The 27,041-nt window shown below is 34.4% G+C and overlaps 1 protein-coding gene across 1 annotated transcript; it reads left to right on the top strand.

Moving 5' to 3' along the window:
* Positions 1-23,994: 23,994 nt before the first annotated feature.
* Positions 23,995-25,205, top strand: LOC141677289 (uncharacterized). Its single transcript, XM_074483188.1, has 2 exons — positions 23,995-25,013; positions 25,124-25,205. The coding sequence occupies exons 1-2, from the start codon at positions 23,995-23,997 to the stop codon at positions 25,203-25,205; spliced, it is 1,101 nt and encodes a 366-aa protein (XP_074339289.1).
* Positions 25,206-27,041: the final 1,836 nt, after the last annotated feature.

Genomic DNA, 27,041 nt, shown 5'->3' with positions numbered 1-27,041 from the left:
ATCAAGAGTTGAGAGCTTTGGTGGATAGATTAGCTCGTGAGTCTAGGCAGTAGACTTCGGTGTGGGATGACGAGTGGATAGTTCATGTTAAGATGGTGGAGCAGTTTTTCGGAGGAGATTGGATGAGGGATCGTCCACTAGTGATGCAGATGTTGAGGCCTGGAGGGTTTATAAGATCATTCGTTGAATGTAGTCCGTTTGGAGAGAGATCTTGGATAGTTAGATGGTGATGACCATATAGGACCTTTGGTGGAGCAGTAGTTGTCGATGTTGTTGTATTATGTTTGGTTTTCTATGGTTGTAGAAAGTAGAGGCTAGGTAGAAGTTGAGGGTAGGAAGGGGGATGTTTTCCAGTTTTTCCTCTATTTTATCCTGCTGTATCATTGTACCTTATGCCCGAACTTATTGTACCTAAACTTCTTTATTATGCACTGTTGAAGCCTTATATAAATCTTTCATCTTATAAGCCCTGGAAATCTTTATCAACTCTTTTACATACCATGTTTTTAAATACCTTGTAAATCATATCTTGTACCATGTGAGGACCATAACTAAGGAGCGGATTATGTAGTAATAGGATTGCATGTGCAAGTGTGTAAAGCTTAAAACTCACAAATGGTTTCAAAAAGAATCTTTATTGTTATATATGTCATGCTATCGTATTACTAAATAATTGCTCAATCAGGATTGTAAAGAATGGTCACATCACCAAACCACCAATCAAAAACTCAAACCCAAGACCAATAACTAAACCAAGACACTCTTATGATGAACCGACTTTACAACTTTTGCAACAACATGTAGCCCCTAAAGTCGAAAACTTTAAACATTTTCAGTCCGTGCATCCCCCATAGTTTGTAGGATTTTCAAAACTGATTAAAGCTCAGTCGTGGTTGAGAGAAATGGAAAAGCGTTCGAGTTAGCGGAAGTTAAGGATGAGAAAAAGGCGTAGTACGCAAGTTATTACCTTTAGGTTGAGGCAAGTTACAGGTAGAAATCTTCAAAGGCGCTGGTTGAAGGAAAAGTTATAATCTGGGAGAAGTTTACGAAAATGTTTTAGAGAAGTATTTTCCAAATTATATGCAAGATTAGTTGGAGATGAGGTTTCTGAATCTGAGACAAGAAGACATTATTTAATTTAAGTACAATCAAGAAGGTCACTATTCGACGGAATGCCCAAGTGAAGCAGGGAAGCCGGAATTGACTTATTTTAAATATGGAAAGGTGGGCCATATGGAAAGGAACTGTAAGGAGCCTGTTCAGAAGGCGGATGTGCTTAGGATTACTGGACAACCGCCCTCTGCAACACCAGCATCTCAGCCAAGGGCAAGAACGTTCAACATGACAATGAAAAATGCTGCGCAAAATGTGGATATGGTGGCATGTATGCTTGATATATACTCAGTAGAAGTTAAAGTGTTAATGGATTCTGGAACAACTAGATCCTTTATTACTGAAAGTGTTATTGCTAGATTAAAGTGTGTTGCATACCCTCTCGAACCTAATTTGATTAGAGAATTAGCAAATTAAGAAAGAGATACTGCCAAGAGAATCTGTCCCATTTGCGATAGGATTATAGAAGGTCGACACTTTTCCGCTGACTTAATTCTTTTTAAGTTAGGAGAATTCGACATTCTATTAGGGATGGATTGGTTTTCAAACCACTATGTGAAAATCAAATATAGAAGCAAGAAAGTGAAATTAGAGACCAAGGATGGTATTGAAGTGATATTCAAATGAAAGAAGCAAGAGAAGAAGTTTCTAATGTCTATCCAAACAAAGAGACTGTTATAACATGGGTGTGAAGCGTATTTAGCACATCTGAAGGATGTAAAAAAGGAGTCCTTAAGGATTGAAGATATTTCAGTAGTTAAAGATTTTCCTGATGTGTTTCCAGATGAATTACCTGGACTACCTCCAGATCGAGAGGTCGAGTTTATGATTGATTTGGCTCCTGTAACGGAATCAATATCGAAAGTTCCCTATCGAATGACGCCTGTCGAGATAAAAGAGTTAGCGACGTAGTTACATGAATTGCTGGACAAAGGAGTTATTTGCTTGAGTGTATACCTGAGGGGTGCACCAGTGCTATTTGTAAATAATAAAGATGAAAGTATGAGGCTGTGTATCAATTATCGCAAATTGAATGAGTTGAGGAATAAGAATAAGTATCCTCTACCGCAAATCGATGACTTGCTTTGATAAATTGGAAGGAGCTACTTGTTTATCAAAGATTGACTTAAGATCCGGGTATCATCAGCTGAAGATTAAGCGGACGATATACCCAAGACGGTGTTTCGAATAAGATATGGACACTATGAGCTCTTGTGATGGCATTTGGATTGACAAATGTGCCGGCTGCATTTATGGATCTCAGGAATAGAGTATTCAAGGAATATTTGGATAAGTTCATGATCGTATTATTTATTGACGATATCTTGATATACTCCAAGACGGAGGAAGAATACATGGAACATTTTAGGAATAATTTAGAGATTTTGAAGAAAGAGAAGTTATATGCAAAGTTTTCGAAGCGTGAGTTTTGGTTAAAGAAAGTTCAATTTCTTGGACATGTAGTTAACAGTGAAGGTTTGGACATGTAGTTAAAAGTAGACCCAGCCAAAATAGAAGCTGTGACGAATTGGGATAGGACTAGGACTCCTATAGAAGTCATAAGCTCTCTTGGATTATCAGGGTATTACAGGAGATTTGTACAAGATTTTTCTAAGATTGCTGTCCTATTGACTAAGTTGACAAGGAAGAATGAAAAGTTTGTTTGGACTGGATAAGTGCGAAGGAAGCTTTCAAAAGTTAAAGAAAAGGTTGGTAACCGCATCAGTGTAGGTTTCACCCGACGAAAAGGTAAGTTTGTGATCTACAGCGATCCTTCGTATAAAGGGCTAGGTTGTGTATTGATGCAACACGAGAAAGTGATAGTATTTTTGATAAGGAAATTAAAGCCACACGAGCAGAAATATCTTACGCATGATCTAGAATTAGCAGCGATTATATTTTCCCTTAAGATTTGAAGGCATTATTCGTATGGTGTAAAGTGTGAGATTTATACGGACCACAAAAGCTTAAAGTATATTATTACGTAGAAAGAATTGACTATGTGGCAAAGGAGATGGTTGGAATTGATCAAAGATCACGACGGTATTATTAGTTATCCTCCGGGAAAGGGGCCGCCGGTCTAACCTTAAATAAAGATTATACCCGTGGTAAGAATTAATCACTTTTGGGATTGTAATAATAATCACCTTGTGGATTGATATACTCTAGTAATGATTTGTTCGTTTCCAAGACAATAACCTATAAATGTGTATGTGTTGATAAGTGTGGGGTCATAAAGGTGTGAGTATTCATATATTGTTATACGAGATACGTGTTATACATGATTCAAGATGGCGTGGCCTCCTAGATCCCTGACCCCGGATTTTGGGGTGCCATAAAATACTTCTTGAACACTCGATTAATTAAATCCATGAAAGTTGCTGGTGCATTTGTTAATCCAAATGCCATTACCAAAAACTCATAGTGTCCATATCTGGTTCTGAATGCTGTCTTCGGAATGTCTTCTGGCTTAATCTTCAGTTGATGGTATCCATATCTTAAATCAATCTTAGAAAACCATACAGCGCCTTTCAGTTGATCAAACAAATCATCAATCCTTGGTAACAGATACTTGTTCTTAATGGTCAGCTTATTTAATTCTCAATAATCAATACATAGTCACGTACTTCCATCTTTTTTTCTTGACAAATAAAATTGGTGCGCCCCACGAGGATACACTTGGTCTTATAACTCCTTTTTCCAAAAGATCTTGCAACTGAGTTGCAAACTCTTTCATTTCCACTGGCGCCATTCGATATGGAGCTTTAGATACCAGTTTCGTTCCAGGTGCTAAGTCAATCGCAAACTCAATCTCTCTATCGGGAGGTATTCTTGGAAGATCGTCTGGAAAGACATCTGGAAACTCATTGACAATTGGAATTTCTTCGAGCACGAGAACTTCTTTGCTGGTGTCTATCACATTAGCTAGATACGCCTCATAATTTTGATGCAATAACTTCTTCGCTTAAGCTATCGTTACGAAACTTCTTTTCCTGCATATTCCCTCGAAATATCACCTTCTTCTTACTATCCAACGCCTGAAGTCTCACTTTTCTATTCTTACAATCAATCTGAGCGTTATTCTCTGACAACCAATCCATTCCTAAGATAACATCAAATTCTCCCAACTTAAAAGGTATTAAGTTGGCATAAAAATGATGTCCTGCTATCTCAATGTCACACCTCGGGCACACTCGGTCGACGTGAACTTAGTTCTTATTAGCTAGTTCTATCATTAACGCTTGTTCTAACAATTCAACTTCACAATGCAGTTTATCGACAAAATCTTTAGAAATAAATGACCTTGTAGCTCCAGAGTTAATTAAAAATTTAGCATCTACGGAGTTGACTGGAAGCGTACTTGCAACCACGTCAGAACTCTGAACTGCATCCTTCATAGTCATATTGAATATTCTGGTGTTTGGTTGTTTCTTAGCTGGTGGTCCTTCAATCCTTGGCACACTCTTAAATGATGTTTCTGCAATCCCTGGTATGTTACTCATCACACCCTGTGTTGGGCAATTTCTGGCGGTATGCCCTGGCTTCCAACACTTATAGCAAATAACTCCTGAATTCTGACCTTGAGTCGGATTCTGACACATACTAGAAAAGTGTCATTCCTGCCACATTTGAAACACACCACATTGGTATTACAGTTCCCAAAGTGCTTTTTGTCATTTTTCCTACAATAATGCACTAGAGAAGAATTAAAACTCCGCTAAGTCTGATTTCTGAACTGACTATTCTGACCTCCATTCCCTATTGGTGGTCTTCTGAATCCTACATTTTTATTACCCTGAAACTCTGGCCTTCTGTTGAAACGGTACTGAAAATTACCTTGCTGCTAACCTCCTCCTGAGGTTTCTATTTTCCTTTTCTTCCTGTCCCTTTCTTTCTGAGACGTATCACTCCTACTTTTAATCACCATTGTTTTCTAAACCACTGTCAATCAATTCAAACATGGCCACTCTATTCTAAATCCAAAATTTTAACCCTTGTTCAAACCTTCTTGCTCTCTTTTCATGTGTATCAACTTGATCTGGCATAAACCTTGCTAATTTAGTAAACTTGGCCTCATATTCCGCGATAGTAAGATCACCCTGTGTCAGACTCAAAAACTTGATCTCCATTTGATTCTTCATATACCTTGGGAAATACTTCTCCAAAAACAGCTCTATAAACCTTTCCCAAGTAACAAGCTCACCTCCTTCCAATGCTTGCTTGGATTCCTACCAATAGTTTGCCTCACCTTTCAGAAAGTAAATGGAAAATTTGGTCTTCTGTTCATATCTTGCTCCGACTAACTCAAAAGTTTTCTCAATTTCTTTAATCCATGCATTGGCTTCTATGGGATCAACACTTCCCTTAAACTCAGGTGGATTCACTGCTAAAAAATTCTTAAAAGTCACCGCAGGTGGAGTTGCTGGTTGCTACTGCTGTTGTTGCTACTGCTGTTGCTGCTGCTATTTTTGCTACGTAAGATTTAACACCTGCTGCTGCATTAGTCCCAACATCTGGACAATCGCTAGATCTGTACGACTTTCAGTACGATCCTCTCATGATCTACTATTCTTATTCGGTACCATTATTCTGGTAAGAAAACAAGCAACTTATATAATAATTTATCAAGCATGGTGTCAAATATGTAGCAATCCTTTAGCATGACAAAATTCTCACGCATGCACTTCTTTCCAAAATTATTATGAACTTACTAACATATTATACATGCGACATGATTATCACATAATGATACTTACTATCTCAAAGAATAATAACACAAAGAAAAATAACAAAGATATTATCAACATCTTCCAATTCTTGCTCAACAATTCTCAAATAACCAACAAATTGTGGATAGGGTTGCAACACAACCTTCCAACCTCTTTCATTACTTCCCACTATCCTCGTGAACTCAACAAAATAGCAAAGCAACAGCACAAAAGCCTAATACTGAATGCAGACAAGAAACTATAACAACCTAACCATTGATCAAACCAACACCCTAAACTTAACTCAATAAGAGTTAAACTACACGCGCTTATCTTAGGTGATCTTCCTATAACTTACTTAAGACAACACTTAAGCCTGTTTTCAGTGACCATAACCTGTAACGCCCTCAAATCCGGGGTCTAGATTTGGGAGTTACTAACCGATAAACCACAATATAATAGGCACAACGGAATAAAATAATAAATATGACCCATTGCATGCAATTGGATTGATCACGGGTTATCGTATGAAACAGGCACTGCTACAAACCAAACGTTATTACAACCCATAAGTGTAATTAGTTTTACAAACTATTCAGCTTTTATTACCAACCTCTAGACTAGTCAAACGTCCCAAAATAGTCTACCTGGAAGACACACCAAACTATTTACAAGCACACAACTCCTGGAGAAACCTGGAACTCAGGCCTGCTCTGACTTAGCTGAAAGATCAGAATAATAAACAAGTATGAGCGAAGAAATGCCCAGCAAGCAGTACAAAGAGTATGCTTGAAATGATATACCACATTGTGATAATAACTGAAGAATATGAGATAAACAATACTATTTGAACAACAATAAAAGCTAAATAACTATAAGCAGTAAGCAATAAGTATTAGATTGGAATCTTTCACCGACGGACGTACTATCACATTACTAATCAGCCCATGTGATAGCACTGGATCATGATTCGTGGAAACATGTCCCACAACACGAGTACCCAAATAAAAAAGGAAATATATCTGGATGTGGAATAATTTATATTATAAATATTTCATATAATACATGGCCCTCCGCTAGACCGTCCGCCCCGGTCACTTACGCATTCATCCAATCAATAAAATATTTTTAACTAAAGGAGTCAAACCGAACGACATCCTTCACAATATAACTCCCCATTTCATATCGTCCGGAGTAACCGCACAAGTAATGGCGAGATAACTAGAATGAATAGTTATTCGCTAATCTCATAACAAAGTTCTATTGTATAGAATATTTCTGGATAGTATAGTTATTCACTATCTATCAATTTGAAGATTATTTCAGCAAAATGTAAAATGTTTAACTATTCTGAACTTAGAATAGGGAAGAAATATTTGTAATATATCACAAGGAGGTTCAAGAATACTTGCATGATTATAATTAAACAATCTGATATGTAAAACGATAACTATTCTGAAATTAGTATATAATAGAAAACTTGCATAATCATAAGCAGTTTGATATGTAAAATATTGAACTATTTTGGAATTAGAATAACGTGGAGAACTTTCCTGGTACGCTCAATAACCTTTCACTATAACCTCAGCTTATAACTACTGGCTATCAACTCAGTCTAACACCTGACTGCACTCCTTGCTACTCAATTCTATAAATAAAAGTACTATTTCAATTAACAAAACCAAACTCAATCGACGTAACTATACGTCTCGACGTCTGACCGTTCATTTATAACTAATCATGGTATTGAAAACTGTAAACAGATAGCATGCGAATCACATAGCATGTAATCATGTTATTAATATAACATGTAATTACATAATTCATGTAACACATAAGTCAGATCGTCAAAAGATATACTTTTAGAATTGAAATCGGGTCAACAATATGATTTATCGATCAATAATGGACTCCAAATGACTCGCAAAACAAGATACCTTTCGATACAAAAGAATTTAGGTCTCGAAAGTATTTTTATTGGAAGCGGGATATTTTTTCGAGTCTAGACGCGTTAGTTTCGTATTAAACGAACAAACGGTCTATTTATTATGAATAAAATAAGAATAAATCAATTAATAATAATATTAATTAATTTTTAAATACCTGAATATAATTTTTAAAAGCTCTAAATAATTTTAAAGAATTATTTAAATTAATTATATTTTATTTAACTATTTATAAGTAAAATTAATTGATTAAATGAATTAATCAATTAATTAAATTCATAAATAAATAATTAAAATATATTAAAATAATTAAATCAAATTTTGATTTTTGAAATAAATAAAAGAAAATAAATTTTGGATTTTAAAAATAATTCAGTTAATTATTACATAATTAACCAAATTAAATTTTGAAATTAAAATGATTTTTGGATATTAAAACCGAATTTTGAATTAAAAATAAAAAGAAAATGTTAGAAACAGTTTATAGGGTTTTGAAAAGGGGAAATGGGAATCAAACCCGGGTCAATTGACCGGGTCGCCAAGAACAGATCCGGGTCGGGATGAACACCGACCGAATTCTGGCACGAGCCCAGTTTCCGGTGGGGTCTACCGGACTCCGGTGAGCTCTTTTCTTGGCTCAAAACAAAAGATTAATCTATTTTCAATCCCAATAACACAATCATTCCTCCCACAATTCAAACCCAACCCTGGCTGCTCAGAATAACCCCGGAATCGGGTTCTCCGGTCAAAAATGCCATAAAAACCGATGAAGCTTTCAAGCTTTCCGGTGAACTTCGAAATCACGATTTACTAAGCCAAATCGATCATTTTATAACTCAAAGTAAAGCCCTTACCATGTACAAACTGATCATAATGCTCAAATCAACAAACAACATCCAAAGAAGCCAGAAATTCAAGAAATAAAATGGTAAAAACCAAAATACTCGACTTAACAATCTAACCACTGTCTGATACAATTAAATATACCATTCGATTCCAAACACTCCCAGGAACAATAATCCATTATCAAAACATTCAAATAACTACCAGAAATCGAAAACAAATTTATAAGAAAATATGAAAAATTTAAAATCGAAGAATAATCGACCTTATTCGAAGGTTTTGATACAGATGCGATCTTCTCTTCGAGAGCAACGCTATGGTACCAAGAACACAATCAATTGATTAATGGTTTGATCAGAACGCTTGAATCTTTGATTTCAGAATTTCAAAAATTAAATTAAAATTAAAATTACAGAAAATTTGATCTTTCTATTTATCAAGATAATTACTGAATGGAATAGGATAATTACGAGACGTATTAATATTTTTGGAAAATTAAATATCCCAAAATCAATTAAGGGTGTTTTTATCCCTTAATTAAAATAATTAGGCCCAAAATAATAATTATGGGGAATACTTTTTAAATCAAATAAAGATAAAATTTATGTCAAAATTCCACAAAAATTATGAATAATTCAAAATGCAAAAATAATGAATATTTGAAATAAGTATCATTTTATAAAAATAAAAATATGAATTTTATGGGCTTTGACGTCCCGGTTGGGTCCTGGTCCGTTGATTTTTAAGAAATCGAAACAATTTCTAAATTAACTAGAAAACCCCGAAAACACAAATAATGCATGCAAATGCACACAAAAAAAGATAAAACAAGTACCTCGATAAAGACGCTAATAAACAAGCGTTCATATTGCGGATCGATTTATATAATTGCATTTTAAACACGTAACAAATAAGTGAAAAATTTTCTGGTCCTTACGAAACCACATATAACAACTACTCCATGTCCTATCATGGCAAATGAACATTTTAAATTTATATAAACACATAATATTTATTTATTCATGACAAAATATTCACATAATTTTCTCGGATATTATAATATATCTATGAGAACTTTGAAATATCATCCACAATCACTAGACAATACTTCTTCTTTGAGATTGACAATACATTGACTGGTCCAAACAAATCCATGTGCAGTAGTTGTAGAGGTTCATCAATTGTTGATTTAAGATTCCTTTTGAATGATGTTTTCACTTGTTTTCCTTTCTAACAAGAACCACACAGTCCATCTTTTGAGAACTCAACTTGAGGAATGCCTCTAACAAGGTCTTTCCTGACCAATTCATTCATGTTCTTGAAGTTCAAATAAGACAGCTTCTTGTGTCATAATCAACTTTCATCTTGACTTGCTTTGCTGAAAAGACAAGTGATAGAGTCTGCATTTGTTGAGTTGAAATCAGCTAGGTACACATTTCCTTTCCTACTCTAGTAAGGGCCATTTTTTGTATTTCTTACAGGTAACAACACATGCTTCAGTTGTAAAAGTAACAGAGTTGCCTTTATCACATAGTTGACTGCAAAAGATTATGTTTAAGTCCATCAACTAAGGAAACTTCTTCAATGCTGACATTCTCTCTTGAAATCAAGCCATATCCCATAATATATCCTTTGCTGTCATCTCCAAAAGTTAATACTTAGGCCAGCTTTCTCCTTGAACTCAGTGAGAAGGGTAGAATCTCCAGTTATGTGCCTTGAGCACCCACTATCTAGATACAAAAAAATATTTTCTATTTCCCTGCACACATCAAAACCAAATCAATTTGATTTTGGTACCTAAGTTTCTTTGGGTCCAGCCTTGTTAGCATTTTTCTTAAGCTTCTTAGTCTTTCCATCATGAGACTTAGTTGACTGTAAATCAACCTTTGTCATAGGAGTGGGACTTTGAAACCCTTGATCAGTTTTTATAATTATCAGGCACATTAGAATTAACATGGTATGGCAAAGATTGTGCAAACATGTTATTCCAGTAAGGCATGCTAAATGGAATTTGGGGCATATTAAATGCAACATAATAAAGATTGTGTGCAAATGGCATATTAGCATAATGTGCAAATAAATTTTGTGCAGGAATAACATGAAAAACATGCATGGGTGATATGGGCATGTTAGGAAAAGATGGAGGTGCAGACATGGGTGCAAGTATCACAGACTTGCAATTAGTAGATAAATGATTAACGCTACCACACTTAACACATATCTTTCTAGGTGCATACTTATCAGGTGTGTAGTTATTGTATTTGTCAATCCCTACTTCCCCATTCTTATTATTTTTCCTTTTTGAATCTTCCTTGACCTCAATCTTCTCTAATCTATCACTCAACTGCTTCATTGACAGCTGCCCTACATTCACTCTACTTGCATCTTTGGCTTTACTTGATTCTCCTTGAACAAAGTGCTTGGTCACTGAACCATACTTCTCATTGATCTTTTCCACTTTTCCTTTTCTAATGGTCTTTTTCTCATTCAACGGATGAGAATCAACTTTCAACGGATGAGCTTTGTCTTTTGACGAATAATTTTCATCATACATTGATTCAACATCCGTTGAAAGACCATCAACCAAGTCTTGGTCCAGTTTCTTCTTGTTTTTTCCAGGCTTCTTCACAGAAATGCTCAATTCCTTGAACTTTGGCAATTTGGGCACTCACATCTCTTGATGATTTTTAGGCCTTGATCACTTCTTGCTTACGTTCAAGCTGCTTTCTCAAAATCTCTTCTTTCTTCAAATATTTAGTTAGTTCATCCTTGGAAATCTTACACTCTATTTTTAATTTCTCAAACTCAATGATTTGAGTTTCTAACACAACATTTCTATTACTCAAAAACACATTGTTCTTTTTTATTTTATTGTTTTCTTTAGTGAGTGATTTTAATGTGACACACAAGTGATACAATTTAGTAGACATATCATTTATAGCATCATTGCATTCATCTTTAGAAATGTGTGCTAGATTTGTAGTGATTACCTGATTGCTTGATGAACTGACTTCTGTCTCATCTGACTTGGCCATTAGGGCTAGGTTGACATAATTCATGTCTTTATCTGCATCCTCACCATCAAATGCCCAGTCACTTTGTTGAGTGATAAAAGCCTTTCCTTTTCGTTTGAGCAATTCAAAGTATTTCTTCTTATAGTCCACAGGCTCAAACTTTCTCTTTTCTGAGCTAGGATTTCTGCATTCATTGGCAAAGTGATCATTCATACCACATTTGAAATATTTGAATTTAGCTTTATCAACCATATTCTTGTTGGATTATACAGCTCTAAAGTTTCTTTTGAATTTGAGTTTGGCAAATCTCTTTGACAGAAAAGCCAAATGCTCATCAATATCATCCATTTCATCCTGGCTAGTGCAGTACTCATCTTCAGCTACCAACCCTTTGCCCTTTCCTTCACAAATACTTGTGTTTGGTGCAGATTCAACAACTTTAACCTTCAACTTTTTTCCTCTTTCTTGTTCAGCTACTAATGCAACAGATCCACCCTTCTTTATTTCTTTTTCCAACAGCTTATCCTGCTCCATTTCGAGCTTATAGGTTTTTAAGATACCATACAGTCTCTCTAGATTAAATTCTTTATATTCTTGAGAATTTCTGAGAGAGACTGTCATTTGCATCCATTATTTTGGTAGAGATCTCAGGAATTTCAGATTTGAATCTTTAGTTTGGTAGATCCTCCTATACAGCTTTAAACCATTAAGTAGTTTTTGAAATCTACTGAAAATGTCACTTAGTAACTCACCATCTACAAAGTAAAAATGTTCATATTGTTCTATGAGAAGTTGTATCTTGTTTTCTTTGACTTGCTCAGTTCCCTCACATAGCACTTGAATTTTGTCCCAAATTTCCTTAGCAGTATTGCAGTTAATGACATTGTCAAACATATCTCCATCAAGACCATTGAACATAATATTCATGGCCTTTTTATCTTTATGGACTTGCTCAATGTCTTCATCTGTCCATTCTGACTTTGGATTTGGGACTGTTTGCTCATTTTCAACAGCTCCTTCTACATCTGTCGCAGCCCTGCGAGGAACATGATGTCCTTTCTCTATGCAGTCAACATATCTTTCATATTAAGGTAATAGATGAAGGTGCATCTTCACTTTCCAGTGATGATAGTTGTCTTTGTCCAGAATTGGGATCTTTACTCCAACATCCTTTCTACTCATGTGGTTAGATTACTTGATCTTTAAACTCTTTGTATGTCAAAAGCTAGCTCTGATACCAATTGTTATTCCCTAACAATCTATCAATAGAATTATAGAAGGGGGAGTTGAATGAAATTCTGGTTACTTTTGAAATTCTGAAAAACTTCTTACTAAATATATATCAGTGTCTGAATATGCTTGTGTGCGGATAAACAAAGATAGTATTCAAGAATACAAAGTAAATAAACAGGTGTTTAAAAACTTTCTAATGGATTGAAATTTCCACCAGAGATATATATAAATGTGAAGAAATCTTTGTGATGCAAATAGCACACAGCTGCTTATAAGTGTTTTTAACTTAGAACTCTACATAATAATAATACAACTTGCCTTTCTCTTTTTGTTCTGAATCAACAATGTAATTCTTACTTCTAAACACTTGCTACTCTTGGTTTGTATATTACCAAGTCACATGTGAAAATAAGACAAAATGTAAAACCTATTAGCTAGGTCCAATAACATGTTTCTTCATTTCTATATCCAATGCAATCTAGTTAGATACAATTTAAACACCTTATTTCTGATCCGTCAACAGACCCTGAATTATAGCCACTTTTACCAGCTAAATTGAACTGAGTTTTTCCTTTTTAATTGTTGTTGTTGGATGTCTGACCCTTGCTCTTGAAGTACTTTGGCTTCTTGACCCTTATGTTAGAGAATTTCCTTTTAAGGTAAGCCATTGACTGGTCCATCTCATCCGGTTAATCAAGGGTGTAGATATCATCCTCCTCTAGCTCTAATATGACATGCTTCTGTGGTTTCTTATTTTTCTGCTCAACAACTTGAAAACTGGTGTATGAGCTTCTAGTTCATTGGATGCCAAGGCACTTGATCCTTTAATAATATTCTCCTGACCAACTCTCAATGACTTCCTCTATAACATTTCCAGTTTATAAGTTTTTAAGATACCATACAAGACTTTCAGAGTCATTCTACTTAAATCTCTTCAATCTCTAATATCATATATCTTTTGTTCGAAATGATTAGGAATGGTGGGCAAGAATTTAAGGCTAACACCTTCAGCTTCATAATACTTATCATGAAGCTGCAAACCATTTATCAGCTTATTGAACCTTTCAAAAACTTCAGTTATACCTTTCTTAGGTTTAGTCATAAAACCCTCATACTGTGAAACCAAGATCCTTCTTTGATTAGATCTAACCTCTTTTGTTCCCTCACACGGTATTTCTATTTTCTCCCAGATCTGTTTAGCTGTCTTACAGTTGATAATATTATTGTACATCACATTATCAAAGGACTTAATCAATATGAGTTGCAAGATGCTATCTAGTGAAACCTTTTCCTTTTCAGGCTCTGTGTAAGTTGAGGGATCTTTAGGTGCATAATACGCATGTATGGACACGTCTCCATCTGTAGATTCATGAACCCTTTTCATAAGAGTGAAGGGTCTATTTTTGAGAATCTGAATGTACATATGGTTGGCCATCCTTATGAACAACATCATTTTCTTCTTCCATATGTATAGTTGATCTTGTCAAATACAGGTATCTTCATACTGCTAATTAAGAATAACTTGCTTATGTGGTTCCTTGATCTTTTGCTAATTAATTGAAGCAACTGGAGTCTAGATTTCTAGTTCATCATCAGATGACTGGCTGTCATTAACAACTAGTGCACTTGATCCATCAATAATGTGCCCTTGAACAACTCTTAGAGATTTTTTTTGGATCATTTCCAGTTCATAGGTTTTTAGTATTCCATACAAAACCTCCAGTGTCTAACTACTCAAGTCTCTCCCTTTTCTTATAGCTAAAATATTCTGTTCTAGATGGTCAGGAAGGGTGAGCAAAAACTTTAAGTTAACATCTTCAGCTTCATAATATTTATCATGAAGCTGCAAGTCATTAATCAGCTTGTTGAATCTTCTAAAGACATCCGTTATACTTTCTTTAGGTTTAGCCATGATACCCTCATATTGAGACACCCATATTCTCCTTTGGTTGGATCTAACTTCCTCTGTACCTTCACACAGAATCTCTATTTTCTCCCAGATCTGTTTGGCTGTGTCACAGTTGACAATGTTATTGTACATGACATTGTCAATTGACTATGTCAGAATTAATTACAGACCACTATCAATAGAAACATTTTCCTTCTCAATGTATGTGTAGTTTGAAAGATCTTTAGGACCATAGTAAGCTGGGATGACCATGTCTCCTTCTGTAGACTCTTCAATCCTTTCCATAAGAATATAAGGTCCATTCTCCAGAATCTGGATGTACAAGGGGTTGGTCATCCTTAGAAACAACATCATCTTCTTTTTTTATAATGTGTAGTAAGTCTTATCAAAGGCTGGTATCTTTATACTGCTAATCTTCTGTGTATTGATTCATCCAAGAATTTTAATCTGTTTGCTTCCAGATTTTGCTCTAATACCACTTGTTCGGTAATGAATACAACACAGGGGGAATGTGTTTTAGATATTTTTAAGGCTTTTTGAATGTTTATTGCTTGGTTAACAAAGCAGATTAAAAATACAGTAATATTATGTTAGCCGAAATAAAACAGTGCTTACAATATTTCAAAACTCACCTAATTTTGTAATAAAATCAAGCTAGTGTTTTGCTACAAATTATGGGTTCTTTGAAAGTAAAGAACTCAGCTTCTTTCTTGAGAGAGTTACAAGAAAAACTACATCTTTTTGATACAATACTAAAAGCAAAGGACCAGTATTTACTTTATAGATTAGTAAACAAGGGTTTACACATCATGCAATAAGATGTACTAAACCATACTTTAAGTTATCTCTAAAGCTTTCCATTTCTGGCTTAGTATATCTTTGCCAATCCTGTATGTCTGTGACTTTCCTTTGTCAGTTAATCTTGGCCTTTGATCTTACACTCTTCAAGCTGCTTTTGTAGACTTTTTAATCTAAGTGATTAGATCATTTATTGATTGATAATCTTGAATATTCAACTTGTCTGCATTCTGTGCTTGAGGTTCATATCGAGATCTCCATTTTGATCTAAAGAGAACCGACATCTCGATAAGTATAATGGCTTATCGAGATCTCTTAGTTCTCTGTAAGTGTCTTTGACTTGTCGAGGTCTCTTAGTTCTCTATAAGTGAACTTGGCTTGTCGAGGTCTCCAAATTTCTATATGTAGAATTGACTTGTAGATATCTCTGAGATCCCTATAAGCATTTTGACTTGTCGATATCTCTGGGATCTCTAATGAGAGAATTGACTTGTCGATATCTCCAATCTTCATATCTTCACTTTGACTTGTCGATATCTCTGAGTTCTCTAATGCATAAATGACTTGTCGATATCTCAGAGATCTCTATATACATTTTAAATTGTAGATATCTCTGAGATCTCTAATGATAGTTTGACTTGTCGATATCTCCAATCTTCATGTCTTCATTTGGCTTGTCGATATATCTAAGACTTCTCTATAAGCCATTTTGGACTTCTCGATAAGTCATCCGGGAGTTCACGAATGACTTCTCTATATGACTTGATCTGTGACTTGTAGATATCTTGAATTAAAACATTTTTCCTAAAACAAATTTATTCAACTCCAAGCTTCTTCACAATTTCTCTGAGGCATGATCTTCTTGATCTTCTTCCAGAGTTTATTCTTAGGTTTGAGACCGTTTACAGAAAAATACTCCAGTTTAATCTTTGACTATTTTACAGACTTAAGTAATACAGTACAAAATATAAATTTAGATTATCGTACAACTAATTTTTAGGGCTGTCAATTTGACTAAGTCTTGTTATGATACAGGCATATCTTGCACAACAATCTCCCCCAATTTGTGAGAAGATTGCTTATCACAAATTCATGCCTGGTAAAAAGACTAACCCCAAGTTACAAATGAATAATAAAAGATTGCATAAAATTGACAGAAGTATAAATTTTATACATTAAGTAATTACATGAGTTTCATTAGTACATTCATTACACAAATTTCTCAATGCTTGTTTCTTGTCTAATGAGGTCCTTTAAGTCTACAAGTACTTGCGGTTCCTCTATGATTTTTATCCCTCTTAGAGATTCCACAAGTCCTACCACTCGTAGAGTTCTCGTACAATAACAATTACCACTCCAGCATTGGAATGCCTCCATATGAAGCTTTATACGAAAGAATATGCAGATCTCCGACAAATTGGGATGAGGTAGGAGAAGGAAAAGTTCTCGGCCCTGAATTAGTTCAGCAAATGAAGGAAATACGCCTTAATTTGGAAGAGACTAATTGATGCTCAAGACAAAAAAAGGAAGTATGCAGATCCTGCCCGAAAGGATGTGAGTTTCCAAGTGGGTGAAGCTGTATTGCTAAAAGTGTCACCATGGAAGGGTTTGACTCGATTTGGTAAAGGGGGGAAATTAGCACCGCGTTATATTGGTCCTTTTGAAATCTCAAATCAAGTAGGAAAAGTAGCCAATGAGTTGGATCTACTGCCTCAATATCAGCATGTTCATAATGTATTTCACGTGTCTTTGCTCAAAAAGTATAATCCGAAAGTCAATCATGTGATAGAGTATGAGCCGCTAAAAATTCAGAACGATTTGTCTTACATGGAGCAACCTGTCAAGATACTTGATCGGCAAGAAAAGAGTCTTAGAAATAAGTCAGTAAAAATGGTGAAAGTGCTTTGGAAGAATCCCAAGGTCGAAGAATCGACATGGGAGCTAGAGTTTGATATGCGTAATCAATATCCTTACTTATTCTCCTAGATTCTGAGGACATAATCTCTTAAGGGGGAGAGGATATTACAACCGGTATATTCTTAGCTGAATTATGTTTATATATATCAAGAGCGAGTCAATTATGTGCTTGTATGAGTCATTAGGGTCATATTTTATGAGTTGTAAATTAAATATTTATTTGGAAAATTTTGAGAAAAGAAATGCCTTTATTTGAGTAATTTGTGATATATTATTAAAGATATTAGTTTATGAAAATTATTTATATAAAAACTTGTTTCCTTGAAATTATTGAAAGTGATCTAAAAAAGTTTCTAAAATCCTAAACTATTTTATGGTGCGACTTTTGTGATTTATAGATTTATATTTTTATTTATAAAATTCCATCTCTAAAATGATATTTGATTAATTAGATTAATAATTTGCCATTTACCATGATAACCTTGCATGTAAAAATTCACTCAATTGAAGGGAGGGGTATTGTTGTCAAATCCAACTCCACTAACTTAACTTTAGCTAGTCAATTCCTAGATTGCCCTTGCATGCAAACCTTGTTAGTTCTAGAAGAGGGATAAGAAGGTAAATTCTTATTCCACTATCATCAAAACCATAACCATATCATCAACTTTTGTAATTTCACCACTTACACACATCACCTCACCTTCCTCCCTCCTCTTTTCTTTCTCTCGGCCGAAGCCAAGCCCCCCCTTTGTTCATTTTCTTTCATCTTTTCTTCAAAAATTCCTACAAGAAATCATTCTCTAAGCTTTGATCACTTGTATAGTAAGTTAAATATTAAGTGCACTACATGGTTTAAGCTTGCATGTTGAGTTTTGATTGAGCCTAATGTTGAAAACCTTGATTCTTATGAGTTTAAGGTTCAAAACAAAGGCAAAACATCAAGAGTGGAAATGATTAATGGTTGAGGGACTTCCTTACCATTTTGTATGATCATTACTTCCTTTCCATTCAGAATTGAATCTTAGGAGCTGAATGGAGTAGAGTTTTATGTTCTTTATTTGTTGATTAAATGTTATGTGAAGAATTCATGATAAATGGTGTCTTGCCTATTGATTGCATGTTGCTATAAAGCTAAACTTTTGATGGATCATGATCTTTAAAACATTTTCATGTCATGAAATACTTGGGATATTGTATGTTAAATGATTGCATGTTGAATCTACACTCAAAATCTTAGAGTACTAGGAGTGCATGTTGAAAACCAGACTATATACTTGATTGTGGCCTTAAATTCGATTATATGCCCTTGGTTATATTTTGTTTTGCTAAAAAATGAGTATGCTTTATTGATAAGTACTTTATTATGACAAAGTATAGTATGTACAGTAGGTTTATGAGTATATTCATTTGGTATTGCGTTTGCATGTTGTTATAGATATTCGTTTTGTGCATGAGTACTCGGAAATATGATTTAAGTGTTAATCTTGCTATTTTGTTTATATAATTTGGTCATGGTGCATTAGGGTATGAATGATCTCCATCACGTGTTAGTGGGTTAGATGAGAGTATTAGGATAGTAATTATGCTTGGTTAAAGATTGGTTTCATGGTTTATAAGTGGGAGTTAATGTGGAAGGGTTAGCATAAGGTTTGTCTTTTTCCAGAAATTTGCACTAGTTTGTAGGAGAATTTTGAATGGGCATTTGTTGGGAATTTGGAGGCCCAAGCCATCAGAAGTTAGGACTTGACTTATAGTTGATCCCAGAAGCTTTAAATTTAATAAATCAATTCATTTAGTTAGGTGCACAAGTCGAATCATGACTTCTGGTCAGAATAGAGACAATTTGAGTGAGGAGCACTTTTAAGCTTAGAAAGTGGTGTCACTGGTAGGCCCTATTTAGGCCTTGTTTAGCATTGATACTAGGGAGTTTTTGGGAGGTTTTGCAAGCCATATTTCGAAGGTTTAGAGTTAAAACCAAGAGTATAAAGTGAGTTCAAATCAGGGCAGTTTGAGTGTCACTAGGACAGGGGAGAGCCATCTTTGAGAATAGGCCCAATGAGGCCTAGGTTGGGCCTTGGTGTCATTCCAACTGCACAAGTTAGATTTAGGATTTGAGATTCTATTGTAGTAATTTGAGTGTCAAACTTTGAGTGGAAGGGGGATCATTGTCACTTAGTACCATTCGATGTCACCTAATAGTTGCACTTAGGAACACTTTATCTTTGCACTTAGATTTTGCATTCTTAGAAGTGAGACCTGAGTTGACCATTGAGTCTGATTGTGAGTAATAGGTCAGAAGAAGTTTAGGCCATAGGTGTGGCTAAGTGAAATGGAGTTTGGCTAGTAAGGCACTTCAAAAGTTGGAGAGCTAGTTGGGTTACACTAGACTAGTTAGCACTTCGAGTCATTTTTGTTGGTTGAGTGAGATCATTTAATACTCAATAGCGCACCATTATATCAATTTTTATATTATGTGATTAAATATGTTATGTGATCCTAAATGATTATTTGGAGCATAATAAGTGATTAGTAAAGAGTCGAATGTGTAGTTAGGCCTAAGTGCCGATATGATTTGAAATATTTTAACTAGGATGGAGTTTTTGTGAGAGTGTATCTTGATGAGGTCTAATATTTTTTGTAGGCTCAGGAGAAGATAGTAAGTTTCCCTTCAAAGTCGAGTAGTGCTCCCGGTTGCTTCCATGATCAAGACGAGATTTAGGCCAACCTTCTTAAGGCAAGTGTTCCTGAACTTCCTTGATATTGTAAGTGTTCCCTAACTTCCTTGATATTGCAAGTGTTTTCCCCCTTTGTCAAATTCTATTTTTGGTGCAAGTGTTTTTGCCCTCACTTATCGTTCTAGTGATGTTTTCCTTAAGTTATATATTGCAAGTGTACCGAACCACTCTTTTGAATCATGATAGCATGTTCGTATAATGATCATTAATATTGTTGTCACTAAGATATATCGTTACAAATACCCTGATGTTAGATTGGGATATTACAAATGTTGTGCTATGCTTACGGTTATTAGACTTGTTTTGGGTCTGTTTATGCGCTTATAAAAATTAGACCCTTATAAATTATAAAACCTCATATGCTATGATAGTGTAATATCTCTTGATTAACCGCCATTCTTTTTACTCTTACACCTCCGAGTTACCAACTCTTTACATAAATCCTTACAATCATACCCAATCTTTGTCACTAGATATATCCCATATATAGCCCTCAAATTTGAGATCTCTATCGTATGGAATAATGTTATGATTCTTTTTCAATACTTTCATCCCTGGTTGTCAAACCGTTGCTGGCTATCTTTGAAAACCCTACTAATGAGAAGTCAAATCATTCTGATAAGAGTTTCATCACCCGAATCCTTGATTGATGATTTAAACCCCTTTTTGTTTAGATTTTTGTAAAGTTCTCCTTGGCATCAGTTTTATAAAAGATAATTGCTCTTTAAATAAAAGATTATTTTCATGAGATTGGTGAATTGGACTAAGACGCAAGTCCCTTTGACACTTATTATGTTAGGCTTAAAAGATGCCTAAGGATCCCATTAAATTGTTAAGAACCCAGCGAGGTTTAGGATTGCTTCGTGATTGATCACCGGCTGTAATCCGTAGCGTCATAAAATGATTTTGAGCAATGATTTGGTTATAAATGTCTTGACTTGAATAACGATTCCATACACCTCAATTTCCAGATATAAATTGCTATGATGTTAAATTCTATCTTATGATATACCTTGTTGAGTGCTTGGCTCACTTCTTACTTTTCATTCACATTATTTCAGCTAGCAAGTATGGTTAGATTCAAGCAGACTGCTCGTAAGTCTACCGGTGGAGATGCTGAGGCTTATGTGAGAGCTCAGGTAGTATAGTTGGAGTTCATGTGAGGACCGGTAGCTTTATATATATAAGTTATAATAGTTTTAGTGTTGGACTGTTCAAATACTAAACCTTTGCGATCTTGGATTCTATTGTGTAACAGTCGTTTGTAATAACTTTATATTTATTCAGTTATAATTTGTTAGTGTTATTTTGGGGCTGTGACAGGTTTGGTATCAGAGCTAAGGTTTAGAGTCCCTGAACAGTCCATATAGGTTATAGGATATATATAGGAAATACGAGAGTGTAAGTAGATATTATTTGAGTAAGTTACTAATAGTTTCCTTCGTATATATTGTTTCTCAGTAAAAGATGCATTCTTCTTCGTCCTCGGCGCCATCTGACATTATAGCATTCTCCGTGTACGCTGACTTGAGACTCCAGTTTGATAGGCTCCAAGGAAAGTACGACCGACTTATGGAGTGACTAGATGTAGCTTTTCAGGATGATATTCGGCTTAAGAAGGAATGTGATATTCCGTATTTTTCAGAATTATTATTATTATTATTATTTTAATATGTTTATGTGATATTCTGATTTGGAAGAAGTAAAATGGTGGATATTTTATTCCTGTTTGACGAGTTGGTATTATTAAATGGTAATGTGCTAATTGTTAAGTGTTGTATCTATCCTTATTAATTCCAGAAAAACTTAAATGTATTATTTTCAAAAGTTTATTTGAAAACCGATCATTTTATTGATATCTGTAAATTGAGTTCGTTTAGTAATATTATGGATTATATGGATATTATGTCTGCTATGTGTTGTATGTAATATTAATTGTGTGGGACTCAGTTGTGATTGAGGATTATTTCTATTATTAATTACTGAGTCGTATCGTGTGATTTTTGTCTTTAAAAGTGATTTTATTGAAAATTTAATTTTATAAATATTTAAATTATCTTTAAAATTATTTTTATGACTTTATAATTACAATAATTATTTTTGGGATTTTATATAATTTAGAAATCAATATTTCATCAATTATTTAGCCCTGTATGATTTTCTGATTTCATTTATTTGTAAAACCAGTATTTAATTCCAAAATTTTTCAGAAATTACGAAACTCATACTTATTTAAGTTTGGAATATTCTGAGAATTTTAAAATTATTTTGGGAATTTTTGGGAGTTAATTGTTAAAAGCGGGTATAAATTGTATTTCAAAAATTATTTTAAAATTACGAAATTTATATTTTTATAAACTTCGGGATATTTGTAACATTTTAAGACTATTTTCGTGATTTTCTGAATTTGTTTCAAGTGCAGCTCGGTTCGTTAATTGTAAAATGCGGGTATAGCGCGTGAGTTAAAAATATTTTAAAAATGATGAAAATTTTATTTTTATTACTTTTAATTATTACGAGAATTTTAAAATTATTTTGGTAATTTTTTGGGATATTTTTCACCCGCACTTTGGTTCGTTAAAATACAAAACACGGAACAAACCAGGCTGCCAGGAGAGGAATTATACGTGTCCAATTCCCCTGAATAAACAGAAACGTGGCACCTGCTTATTTCTTCCAGTTGCTACGTGTTTCTTATAAAAAAATAATAATAAAAACGAAGCGCAGCCGCCTCATTCCTGGAGTCTCTACTCTCTCGTCTCTCTCTGCACTGCAGTCCTCTCTCTTCCACTACACCATATATGGGCTATTGCAAGCCCAATATGTATTAGTGTTGCATGAAGTGTTGCTAAAAACATAAAACTTGGTAATCTATTGCAATACTTTTAAAACCGTTACATAAAATATAAAAATGTTGCAAGTAAAATGAGAGTTTTGAAATTTTCAATACAATTGCAATACTATTACAAAGTGTTACAATAAACGAAACACTTTTTATTCTTTTTCACTAAAATTATAGGCGGGAACATTTTTTTTCATTGGGCGGGATGCTTATACGCCAAAAATTTTCAGATAAAATATTTCTAACACCTAAGCTCCTCTCTCTCTCATCTCTCTCACTCTCTCTCATCTCTCTCCCGACCACTCTCTCCCGAAGCTCCTCTCTCCCCCCTCACGACTCTCCTTTCCTCTCTCTTTCTCTCTGCCCCCTACTCTCTGATCTCCAATCAAGCCGAAGCCCAAAACCCCAAACCTAATTGAGCAAGATTTGTGCAAAAATCGAAGTAAAGATTCAATTAGAGGTATTACTCATCTTTTTATGCTTATACTTTTATATATATGTATGCATGTGAACAACTTTACCTGAAAGACAGTGTATGTGAAATTTGTTGGATTTTTGTATTAATTAGTTGAATATATGTGTTAATTTTGTTGTGATATATAACCCTCTTGTTAAATTGTTCTTATATTTGTGATTTATTCTTGTAATTTAGTAGATATATGGTAATTTATGATTTTGTTGGACTATTTGTGGTATAATTTGTTTGTTGTTTTAAATGGATTTGTTTGTGTTAATCTCTATTGAGCTTGATGTTGTAATGTTGTCATTAATTAAGGTTTAAAACTTGAGGCTGTTAATTAAGGTTTAAAGTTTTAATTTTAAGTACGATAAGAGCATGTTAATGTTGTAATATATGTGCTATATCTCTACTGTCTCTCTGTCATTGTTAGTATTTGATATACTTTGTTTTTTTGTCCAGTTTATTTATGTAGAAAATGGATGTTGAAGTAGAGAAATGGATATTTCTTCCTAAGTACAGTGATAAATATAGGAAGGGGGTGGAAGATTTTGTTACGATAGCATTTTCTAAATATGCTGTAGGAAAGGAGTTAACGTGTCCTTGTAAAACCTGTAGTAATCATTTCTGGAGTGATGCCAAGGGTATACGTGAGCATCTCGTATGTAATAGTCCTTGTCCCCATTATCTTGAATGGATTTATGAGGTCTCAACCCTTAGGTTAGAAAATATGATCGGCGATATGGATGAGATGGATACTGATAGAGGTATGGGTTTAGGTGATGAGTTCGAGGCAATGATGGAAAATGTATATGGAACTGGTAATGATACTGGTGAACACGGAGTTAGAAAGGGAATGAATGCTGATGCGAGGAAATTTTATAGGCTTGTTAACGAGGGTAGGCAGCCTTTATATCCCGAGTCTAAAAATTTTACTCGTTTAAGTTTCATAGTTAGGCTTTACCAACTAAAGTGCATTCATGGATTTAGCGAGGCGGCATTTAGCGATTTGCTTGACTTAATAAAGGAGGCTTTTCCCAACATTAACGTGCCGTCATCTTTCAATTCAACCAAGGTTATGATTAAAGACTTGGGTCTTGATTACCAAAAAATACATGCATGTCCAAATGACTGCATGCTATTTTGGGCTGAAAATGAGGGGCTGGATATTTGCAAAAAGTGTAAAACATCTAGGTGGAAAGTAGTTGAAGATAAAAATGGGCCTAATATGGATATATCTAAGTCGAAGGGACATAAAGTCCCAGCAAAAGTGTTGAGGTATTTTCCTTTGAAGCCAAGGCTGCAAAGAATGGTCCTGAGCTCTGATTATTCTAACTCAATGACATGGCATGCGTTAGCACGAAAAAAGGATGGCAAGTTGAGGCATCCGGCTGACGGCAAGGGCTGGAAGTCGCTAGGTACCAAATATCCAGAATTCGGGGCAGAAATGCGAAATGTTAGGTTAGGATTAGCTGCCGACGGATTTAATCCATATCGGTCAATGAATATTTCTCATAGCACCTGGCCAGTTGTGCTAGTGAATTACAACCTTCCCCCTTGGTTAATCATGAAACCTGAAAATTTAATTCTTTAAATCTTAATGAAAGTGAGGACAACAATGAAGAAGAGGATGGTGATCGTGAGCCTGAAAGTAACGAGGACGATCTTAATGAAATTCATGATGCTTAATGTTGTTAGTACTTTTATTTTATAAATGTGTGCTTTTGGTATGTTGCTACTTAGACATGAAAATAGACTATGTTTTGTCTAGATTTATGGTGTAACGATGTAGGTCGACTATGTGTTTTGACTTTGGATTTAGTACTAGACGTAGCTGCAAGATGATCTTCTGGTATAAGCCATTTCTTGGGCCTTATTGACTTGTATTTTGTTGGATTTGCCATCTGGCCGGAATTGGAAATGTGAAATCCAGATTTATTGACAACTTGTGATTTTGGGATGATTTTTGACATTTCAAACAGGATATTGCAACTTAGAGTAATAAAAAGTGTTGCAAATTAATGTTGCTAAAACTATTAAAAAGCATTACAATATGAACACAAGTGTTGCACTACAATGTTGCTAAAACTATTAAAAGCATTATAATAGGAACACAAGTGTTGCAGTAAAATGTTGCTAAAAATGATAAATTATGCCAATAGGGAAAAAGTGTTACATAAAAATGTTGCAATACATTGACTTTTGTAACACATTAGACTCCAAAATGTTACAGGAAAGTGTTGCAGTATTTTATTGCAACACCATCAATATGTTGCTAAAACTGGCAAAAATGTTGCAATAAAGCGAGTTATTGTGACACATTTAAATGTTGCAATAAGTCCAAAAAATGTTGCTATAGGTTTCTATTGCAACGGCAGTAAATGCAATGCCGAATTTTAGTAAAAATGTTGCAAAAACCTCTATTGTAACATATTCAGTATCTTTTACTACATTTTTATGGGGTTGCAATAGCCCATATATGGTGTAGTGTTCCCTCACTTCAGGCACCCCTCACCCTGGCGCCTACAACCACTCCCTTTGTCCTTTTCTTTTTCCACAATTCCCTGCTATTCCTTTTCCTTTACTTAATTATATATCTCTTCTCTGTCTGTGTCGTATATATTTATTATTTTTAATTTTCAAAAATTTATATCTCCCAAACCGTTTGTCCAAATATCAATTATTATATATATAAATGATCAACGCTTCGATACCTACACAAAGATATATATATTGCAAGGTTTTGAGAAGAAAATTTGCGGAGCATATTTTCCATTTTAATTTATTTTCGGGGCGTAGAAAAAGAGTTTGGAGGCGGTGATTACTCCACATGGCATCTCAGCGTGTATATGTCGATAGCTATTAATTTTGGATTTTTCTGGAGATATTTTCCGGACATCAGATATTCTCCTCGGGGTGATCATAATTTATTTTCGGTAACGATTTTGAAATTCCGCTTTCGTACTTGCATATATAATAGCATGTTAGTGTTTATATATTTATTTCATAATTTTCAGAAGTTGTTGAAGAAGTCGCTTTTGGCTGTATTTTTCATTTCTGGGGTGTTTATAGGTGCAAATATAAATTATTGTGTGTTTTAAATTTATTGATTTTATTAGAGTACAGTTGGATTTGTTATTTGGGATTGATTTTGAGGGGTATGACCCCGGGAAAAGTCCGTTTTACAAAGACGTTATTTCGAAATTTTTTTCTAAAATATTTTTTTCGATTTCAAATTATTATCTTTTATTATTTTCAAAAATCATAATTTGATTCAATTATTTATAATTTGTTTTGATTTATTCTTATTTTATTCATAATATATATACGGTTTGTCCGTTTAATACGAAACGAACGCGTCTAGACTCAGAAAAATATTCTGCCTCTATTAAAAATACTTTCAAGACCCAAATTCTTTTGTTTAGAAAGGTCTCTTGTTTTGGAAATTATTTTGAGTCGATTGTTGATCGATAAATCATATTTTTGACCCGATTTCAGTTTTAAACATACCGAGTCGAACCTTTT

Source organism: Apium graveolens, chromosome 1 (genome assembly GCF_009905375.1).
Source record: "Apium graveolens cultivar Ventura chromosome 1, ASM990537v1, whole genome shotgun sequence".
Lineage (NCBI taxonomy): Eukaryota > Viridiplantae > Streptophyta > Magnoliopsida > Apiales > Apiaceae > Apium > Apium graveolens.
The sequence above is the reverse complement of the archived record's forward strand: the minus strand, read 5'-3'. Positions and strand labels throughout refer to the sequence as shown.

What these genes read in the sequence shown, in the direction of transcription:
- LOC141677289 (XM_074483188.1), top strand. Translation starts at nt 23,995, where the DNA reads ATGGATGTTGAAGTAGAGAAATGGATATTTCTTCCTAAGTACAGTGAT. An exon ending in GACGGATTTAATCCATATCG is followed by an intron (nt 25,014 to 25,123) that starts GTCAATGAATAT and finishes TCTTAATGAAAG; the next exon opens with TGAGGACAACAATGAAGAAG.